The sequence below is a fragment of the Brachyhypopomus gauderio genome, chromosome 13 (genome assembly GCF_052324685.1).
Source record: "Brachyhypopomus gauderio isolate BG-103 chromosome 13, BGAUD_0.2, whole genome shotgun sequence".
In the NCBI taxonomy this organism is placed as follows: Eukaryota; Metazoa; Chordata; class Actinopteri; order Gymnotiformes; family Hypopomidae; genus Brachyhypopomus; species Brachyhypopomus gauderio.
The window spans coordinates 20,439,526-20,449,052 of NC_135223.1; the positions used below are offsets into that span (position 1 = coordinate 20,439,526).

General features: G+C 39.4%; 1 protein-coding gene across 1 annotated transcript; it reads left to right on the forward strand.

Moving 5' to 3' along the window:
• The first annotated feature begins 1,610 nt into the window (after positions 1-1,610).
• On the forward strand, positions 1,611-4,150 carry trhra (thyrotropin-releasing hormone receptor a). Its single transcript, XM_076971635.1, has 2 exons — positions 1,611-2,756; positions 3,070-4,150. Exons 1-2 carry the CDS (start codon positions 1,863-1,865, stop codon positions 3,496-3,498), a joined length of 1,323 nt encoding a protein of 440 aa, XP_076827750.1. The 5' UTR covers positions 1,611-1,862; the 3' UTR covers positions 3,499-4,150.
• Positions 4,151-9,527: the final 5,377 nt, after the last annotated feature.

The following is a 9,527-nucleotide window of genomic DNA, read 5'->3' on the forward strand; positions in this document are numbered from 1 at the left end:
CAGAAGCTTCGAGCTGGCAGATAAGGTTTTCAGGTTGCTCTCAGACTTAACATGGCCACGGTTCCCTTTACAAAATGGATTTTGGATCTGGCCCATGACATGAATACTGGCTAATACAATGAAATCAAAATAGCACTCTTAGTGAAAGAGAGAAATGAACAGTACATATTTTTGCATGCATTTTTGGTGTAAAGGCAAAATAGGTTTTAAATATGCTGATTAAAAACATTGTTCAGGTCAGGTGTGTGGTAGGCTTGATTTATTTATTTCCCAGATCTAATGTCATTTTCTGTAACTTACTGTTATTTAAAACAGTAGCTACACAAATATTAGAATTAACAGAAAAATGTTCAAGAGCCAGTTTAAAAGACAAATAAGGCAAAAACATCAGGTCCAGAAGATGGCAGTGTAGTATCACTGTGAGAGCAACCAGAATGACCCTCATGAACTGTGTGTGCTCAGTACACACAACTGTGTGCTCAGCCCTTATGGCACGAATGACAACTGATCTCCCTCATATCTTATCTTACATAACTGATCTCCCTCATATCTTATCTTACATTGCAGTCACCTTCACTGTTCCGGTTCAGAGGAGACTTCACTTGTGCTACTGCAGGTCTGGCAGTTGTGAGGCATGAAAGACACATACTCCATGCTAAGTAGGACTATTCCCATTAGTTCTCATTAGAGTAGAACTATTCTCATTATTTCCCATTAGGGTAGAAATATTAGACTCCCAGTCTATTACCATTATGCTACATTGAGGAAACCCAGCATTCGTAAATGGATAATGGTCACACAAAAATATATTTTCATGATCCAAATGTGTATATATGTAACGTGCTTATCGATGGCAAGTTGATTTAAACAAACAAAATGCTGGTGCTGTAGAAACTCCCGTGTGTGAAACTCAGAACTTATTAGATGAAACATAAGCACATTTTGTGTGTGTCATGGAGTTATTCATAGTTTTTTTATGTTTCATGTTCTGAGGGCAAATGCTATATTCTATAGTGATTTTCAAACTGGTATGGATTCTGCCTGTCCTCAAATAAATGAAACCACCACCATGTAAAATAAGTTTCATAATCATAGGGTCCTATGCTCAAGGGGCGTTTGCTATCCACGTATCCTTAAGTAGTCCCAGTTCCATTACATGTTTAAAGAATATAAGTGATAATTCTCATACTATAGGATTGTTCCACCCCAAAGGTATTATTTAATAGGCTATAAACATTCTCCATGAAATGAGCTCGGCAATATTCAGACGATGGTTTTATGCTCTGTGCAGTTGGAAATGACCTAGCATGGAATCATATGACTTAATCATTTAGATGGCTCAAAAGGCAAAATGCCAAAACAAACACTGCTGTTAAAGTCTTTAATCAAAGACGCACTTTACACAACAGTGAGGGATAGTGAAAGCACCAATAAGCTACACAAGTACTGTTCACAAGCACAAAACTGTTCAAAGCACACTACACTTGCTCATTGTAGATCAAATTCCTTCAAACAAATTATTCTAATCCTATGTCAGTGACTAAAATTTCATATAGAATATGAAAGCGTTTAGCACAGCAGTCCTGCTCAAAACTGTGGGTGTACTGAAGTCCTGGCTGGTCCAACACCGCGCACTGCATCGCCTACCCCTCTTCGTTTTAGGGTTATTAGGAGCTCTGTAAAATTACATTAGGCTGCCGACCCTCGGTGCATACTACCTCTGTACACGCACATGAGACTTTTGCCCTTCGATCACGCAAAATCTGGAATTACTTCTGCTGCTGGGACAATTTAAATATTAGTATACGGTATTTTTATTGCAAGGCAGAATTTTTTTCGGGTGTTTCGGAACCAGTACCTTTATGGACATTTTATTATCTTTATCCTGTCTCGATGAAGGAATTTTTCACTTGAATGTTCTGGAGAAAAAAAAAAAGTTTTGCCCATTTAACGAAAGAGAAGGGCGAAGAGGCATGGAGAATATTACATTATATCCAGATAATCACACTGGAGGCACATGGACCGAGTACAGTCTCGAGTACAAAGTTGTGAGCATACTACTGGTGGTAGTAATTTGTGGAATTGGTATAGTAGGTAACGTTATGGTGATCCTCGTGGTCTTAACTACTAAACATATGCGGACACCCACAAATTGCTATTTGGTGAGTTTGGCAGTGGCCGACCTTATAGTACTAACGGCGGCAGGGTTGCCAAACATTACGGACAGCCTGTTTGCTGGACAGTGGGTTTACGGATACGCCGGATGCGTTTCTATAACATACCTTCAGTATTTGGGTATCAACGCATCCTCATGCTCTATCACAGCTTTCACCATTGAGAGGTACATCGCAATTTGTCATCCGATAAAAGCTCAGTTTATGTGCACTCTCTCGAGGGCAAAAAAGATCATTGTTCTGGTTTGGACTTTTACCACGTTGTACTGTATAATGTGGTTTTGTCTTTCCGACATAGAAAAACAAGTGAACGACAACGTCACCCTAATCGTATGCGCGTACAAAGTGTCGAGAAATCTCTACATGCCCATATACTTCACGGATTTTGCTTTATTTTATGTTATCCCGCTTATGTTGGCCACCGTCCTGTATGGACTGATAGCGAGAATTCTGTTTCTCAACCCACTGCCCTCGGATCAAAAGGAAAATAGAAAAACGTGGAAAAAAGCTTCATGCTCAGAGAGCAAAAACCACTTCTCCAAAAACTCGTCCTTCCGCACCCCAACAACCTCGCGAAGGCAGGTATGTGATGTTGCTTTTCCCAAATGCGTTATATGCATTTATGCATTAGCTACACGACAATATGTTTGAGATTTTCGGTGTTAATGGAAAAGTCGAAGTGTGCGTTAGTTCATCCTTTAAGTGAAACTAAAACTAACTAAAACTAAACACCTTTTTGAGTGTCGACATCCATATATATCCATATATATATAGTGTTCCTATAACTGGACAAACCCCTTGTGCAATATCAACTTGGAATTTGGTTAAAATGTGAATGTAAAAGCAGGTCCGTCTTCACAGATTTTGTTTCAGCCTGATGTTATTTGTGGTGCAGGTAACGAAGATGCTGGTAGTTGTGGTGATCCTCTTTGCGCTACTGTGGATGCCCTATCGTACGCTGGTGGTAGTCAACTCCTTCCTGCCCGAGCCCTACCTGGGCACCTGGTTTGTGCTCTTCTGTCGACTCTGCATTTATCTCAACAGCGCCATCAATCCTGTCATATACAACGCCATGTCTCAAAAGTTCCGGGCCGCTTTTCGGAAGATCTGGCAGTGCGGAGCGCAGCGCTCGGAAAAGCCTCCCAGGAGCAGCGCGGCACTGACGTACAGTGTGATCAAGGAGACGTCGAATGGAGAAAGCCCAGATCATTACACCACGGAGATGGAGGAGATGATGGGAGCTGCTGAAGACTCCCTGCCTGGAAGGAAGAGGCTTTCGTTCAAGGAGCCCTCGGTATCAAAAAGAGTTATAGCGACTGTCTAGCTCCATGGGAGAGGGGCGTCTGTTTGGTCAATTCATCAAAAAATGTCCATCGATTTACAGTTGCGCCTCGGTAAAAACTAAGCCAATAACATGTTGGTCACAAGCTGCTCCAGTTTAAAGCTCCAAAAACGGAGGTTTCATGGATTAAGATGGTTTGAGTCCAAACTCTTTCAGTGTCAAACTGCAGTGATCTAGCCATGTAGTTGGTGCCTGGTTAAGTAGGAAGCCAGAGAAGGCAAGCATTAAACCTCTAGTTGTCTTGCCCAGAAGGTTTACAACCTTGTGCTCAGAGCACAACTTGAATAGGTTAATATAGCTACTGCACTGTATATCACTGCTAAAGCACCAACCCCGAGAGACTTGTTCCATCAATGGTCTCCTCATTCACATTTTATGGAGATGTTGGAGACATCTAACATTTATGGAGATGTTAGTTTGTTGTCACTGCAGAAATGTGTTCTACAGCCTAAATCCTCTGTATTATTTATTTACTGTGTATATAACCATAAATCATTCAGTCTTTAAGGCTTAAAAAAAGTGAAAATAAATACCACTGGGCTTTATCGAAGGAAATCTCTGTGCAGTGGTGGAAAAAAAAACCCCAACAAAAACACAAAAAACAATCAATCAGTTGGGTACCCACTTATAACAACCACTGAAAAAGAGTATTGAACATAATTTTTGCATTTCAAGTTATAGATTTCATCACTTTTCTTTATAATAACAGGAATAATCATTATCCCAATGGACCATATTTCCTACGATATTGTTTGAAATTCATGATGATATATTAGTGGAAAAGTTAAACTTTCTCTTTGACTGGGATTTTTGTAGTTTTACATGTAGTCGGCTGATGTATAATGCAAGTTTTTGATCCAGGATGTGGCTTTTGATGTAGTTTTCATTACAATACTTCATGTAAATTGTTTCGGAAAATGTGAAGAATTAAAATGATTCACTCTGAAAAAATTGTGCCAGTGATGTAAAATGTATGATCCAATGGATTACTGTTCCCTGCACGGACTCTGGAAATGACTCAGAATTTATTGTAGTCCATCAAACTTTTGTAGTCCATAATGTGAACTTTTGTAGCTTATTGCTTGCTATTGTAATGCTATATATTTATATTTTGTAAAGTTGTGCCTTGTCTTGAATAAAGTGGTAGCATGATGTTTATAGGGTTCCTGAAATTTCTTATTCTATTGAATTTCATACTTTAACTATTTCAAATTAACTACTTGAAGTGCTCAATAAGTGCAGTGTAAAAATTATCATACATAATCCAGTGACAATTCATTCGATCAGTCTGATACAATGAAAACCCTGAATCTCCACAACAATCTATCAACAGAAATAAATAAAAAATGACAAACTGTATGTACTCCAGACACAAACTCGTACTGCCAGGAACCCCTCAACCCAAAGAGGCAGGCAGTGTTCTCACACCATCGTCTGAGGAGAGAAACCTGGCCATGGGGGTGCTGGTGCTGGTGCTGACCTCATCCATTTAAAACTAAAAATACATATAAACTGAGAAGCAGTCAGACCAGTCAGTGTGTGTGTGTGTGTGTGTGTGTGTGTGTGTGTGTGTGTGTGTGTGTGTGTGTGTGTGTGTGTGTGTGTGTGTGTTTCCTGCATGGGCTTGAGGCAAGAGAGCAACATACAGACACATCTCATTTTAGATATTAGAGACTTGACTGGGTGAGAATGAGATGTTGATTATAAAGGCCTGAGTCACATGAATACTCATGAAAGACCCTGATGTGGAGAGGGCGTCAGAAGGGGAAGGACAACCACTCAGCTCGTGTCCTTAACAGGTTTATTTCTGGCACTGCTATTGCTATCCAGCAAGTGAAGTAAATGATGAATTCTTCATTTCATTCTTGATAACACATAAACAATATTTTGCCTCCTTGAATTAAATTTAGTTCTATTTTTCCATTCTTGGTTCATTTTTTCCCATTAATTAAGGGTGTTGTTTATCAGTTTTATCAATCACACAGCTAACCCTAATGCAGATCATTATTATTGTTCTATAATAGCAGAAAACCCATCCATCAGCATCATGGGGTGTTCAGCACAATGAGAAACACTCCTCAAGGTCTCACTCCTCTATAGTCTCCTCAAGGTCTCGCTCCCCAGTCAAGGCCTAGACTTTCTGATATAGAAACCAATGTGGAGTTTGGTTTGGTGATGTCTCGCCAAACACTTAATGGTGATGATAGTGTGGTTTTGTGAGCATGAACAATAAGAAAACGTGTGATCAGTATCAGTGTAACACTAAAATAATATTAAACTGTTAAAGAAATGATGTAGAGTTTGTGCTGTAATAAACAACACGAATAGATGTGAAACAGGGGAAACTCTATTATTAATTAAATTACCTCCACTCTTCACATTTTCTTCTATTCCGTGGGGACAAAAATAATGGAGCTAATCATAGCCTCAGTAATACAAATTTCATATATACAAATTAACACACACACACACACACACACACACACACACACACACACACACACACACACACACACACACACACACACACAAATGAAGTAGAACAAGGTCATCCAAAAACAGTACTAATGTACATACCTCTAAATATAATAACCAAGCTCCTTTAGCTAATATTCAACCATAAACAAATATCTTTGTATTATCTTGATTTCATTCAAGAGGTAGTAGCTCTGTGTGCCTCATTTCACATGCTACCTGTGCTTCCTAATCTCTAACTCATACGTTTTGACTGGCTGTGGTTCTGTGGAACTGTTTGAATTTTCTTTTTCTTGAACTTCCTTTTAAAATTACATTAATCATTGCAAGCATATGTGATAATAAAGAGGCATTAAAAATATAGTGAGGACAGTTCAAATACTCAGACACTTCCAAACCAGAGCAATACTATGAGACTACCATGTACAATAAGAATACTCTATGTAAAACATTTGAGTGATATTAATGCAATTTCTCCTAGAGGAACAGATGAAAAATCAGTTTTCACAGTGACATGCAATCATGCAGCCGCAGTGAGTGATTGATTTTGAGAATGGACTGAATGATTGAATGATTTTGAGAATGTTGTGAAAGGAGTTGAATAAGGGATCTCCACCCAACACATGCACTCGTTACTATTACAACAAGTCTTCAAGTGACTAAAGACTGAACAACAGTTTATATGCAAATTACATCTGTACAAAAGGATTTTGTTTGAACACAGTGCATGCAGCATGTGACATAGAGCAAGTCCTCTTTTGGAGTGCATTGCTAGGACTGATATATCTTCACTTGAATGATCAAACCCACAGGGCAAACCTGCCCAATCAGCATGTCCAAATGCACAAAATTACAGTCTGTTTTGTTTTCTGTCTACATTAGCCACAGTGTAACCAAAGAACAAGAACAAAATGCATGACAGAGCGTGTAATCAGGAGGCAGGCGATGTGAAAGTGCTATCCTTGAGTGACTCGTGTGAATGGGTTCATTAAAAAAACACATCTTGACAACATGGGGCTGTCTGGCTTCCTGCATTACACCCTGGGGCTTCATTTTTACTTTTGTAAGAGCCCCAGAATTTGTGACAGTGATGTGAAAAGTGACATATGGATGTTCAGTGACCTTTCAGGTTATATACCCAGCATCTAACGTCTCAAGGCTAATGTATTAGCAATATAACCTGCTTTTCATCTCGGCCCCAGTTTAAGCACAGCGGGGCGAATACATACCTTTTGTTATATAAATAGATGGAGGAAGTAATTGGAATAATATAGGTGGACAATAATAAATTAGGCAAAAGCACAGAGCAGGAAATTAATCCATGCAGTGATTTATCTTATTGTGAAACAGCCTGGGAAATATTCAGATGGCGTTTTTCTTGACAGAAAAAAAAAACACACATACACACACACACAAGAAAAAGATCAACCATGCCTGCAAAGTGAGCGTGCACATAGAGATGAATTATGGTGGTCTGCTGTAGCTTCTGAAAGAAGACAACAACATGTTTAGAGGAATAGTACCAGCCCAGAAAGACCCGAGTAGCACATACAGATTTCAGCGAGGCAAACACGGGCCGTTACATTCATACATAGTGAACTATGACTCCCAGCGTGCAGCACACACATTACATAAGATGGGAGACTTAGCAGGTGTGAATAGCCTGAGGTGAGACTCAGATTAATATTTAAGCTCAGTCATTTTTCCACTTTGTACAAAATGAACTCAAAAGCCTCAATGTCATATCACAGATCTACAAACTGTTGCTGGGCAACCATTCCATTTTGGACACAGCAGATCTAGCTAGAGGGCTCCTTCTGAGCTATGGATCATCCACCAGAGGAGAACAATTCAACCAGAACAAGAATGGCAGCCTAGCGATGACCTAACCAGGCCCATGGAGCCTGTGATAAGCTGCTCTATACCTGGAATGATCTGCAACAAAAGTATGTTTTTCGGGCCAGAACCAAATTACAATAAGATTTCAGGATTACATTACTGAGGAAAATGTCTTATGGAGCTCCTGCTCATTAATCCTGACTGTGAGAAATATCTATTCTTAGGAGATAATGTTTCTAAGCAGATAAAGTGTGACTGCACAAATACGCTTTCAATATTTATCTGTTTATTATGTCTCAAAACAGGAGAATGCCTGCTGAGATCACAGCCTCAGTTTCATTTTAATTTAAATGGTTACTCATCTGTGCAAATCTGTACTCGGAATGAAATCTTTTCTCCACATACCCGATTCTTTATGGTGCAACACTGAAGCTGGTGTTTTCTGTGTTAGTGGAGCTGTTGGGCTCCATCAAACGATGCAGTCTCACAGTGTGATCGTATCATAATAAACAATGTCATGCGTTTACACATGCGTTTACCCTCAAACATATCTGGGAGATGTTTTAGAGACAGAGGCAGGAGAAGGTCTCTCAGGTGACACAGCCCCAGGTCGCCATGGCTGACTGCACTCTCACCTCTCCCCACTGCCTCGTCCAGCAAACCTAAAACAGCTGAGAGGAAACATTACACTCAAGAAAGACATGTCACGCGGTGCCACTGAACTCACAGACAGCAGAGACTGATTAGAACACTAAGCCATCAGGGTAGACCAGCTGCTCCAGTGCTATTGCTGAATTGACTGACAGAGAACACTGTAAACTCGTCTGCTGGATTTGAGACTCCGTGTCACTGCAGAACTCAACACTGACCCTCCATTTCTTGACTTTTAGATGAGGCTCAAAGTAGAAGAAAATTCCGTGGCACCAAAATATTTTTTATTGCATTAGCAGTGTGATCCTGCTGAAAATATGGACTGTTTAGGATGTGCAAACGGGGATGTAATTAGATTATGTACAAACTGAAATACTGAGAGGAACAAAACACCTAACATAAGTCCTAACCTTAAACTTAACTGTATCCAGTTGTATTTTCCAAGAAGGGGCACTTCAAATAATTTCTCCATATGAAAAAATATAAAAATACATTTTCAGACTAAACGAAAAATAGTATACATTAAAACAATATTAATTTAATAATGAACTTGAAAGAGAGAGAGAGAGAGAGAGAGACTTTGTTTGCCTTGTGATATGGAAGGCTGTTTGATCAACCACTGACCTCAGACACACACGCATAGCACATAGCTTACAAGCACCCTGTTCTGTAAGGATGAACATGTTTATTTGGAAGTCTTGTCATCCCTGCCTTGGATGTGAAAGGCAAATGTATTCTGTGAATATGGCCATGGGACAGCACTCTGAACATATATGATTTCTACGTTCACAGCATGGAAGGAAACACATGAAAGTGTCGGTTGTTAAAATTGCCTGCTGACGCATTTTTGATAAGACATTCTGAAGGTGAAACTTTATGGTCCCTGAATTTGCATAACAAATAAGCAAATGTGTAACGAGGGACCATATTTACCAAAGTGTTTTATGTTTTGCAATTTGGTGAATATATGTTTAACCTTACACTGTAGGCTATATATTACACGCTATATTACAGGCTATATATTATAACACGATATTCTTCATTTT

Excerpts from the sequence above, each read along its gene's own strand:
- trhra (XM_076971635.1), top strand. The coding sequence starts at position 1,863 with ATGGACATTTTATTATCTTTATCCTGTCTCGATGAAGGAATTTTTCAC. Across the intron at positions 2,757-3,069 it reads CAACAACCTCGCGAAGGCAG|GTAACGAAGATGCTGGTAGT; the intron begins GTATGTGATGTT and ends TTTGTGGTGCAG.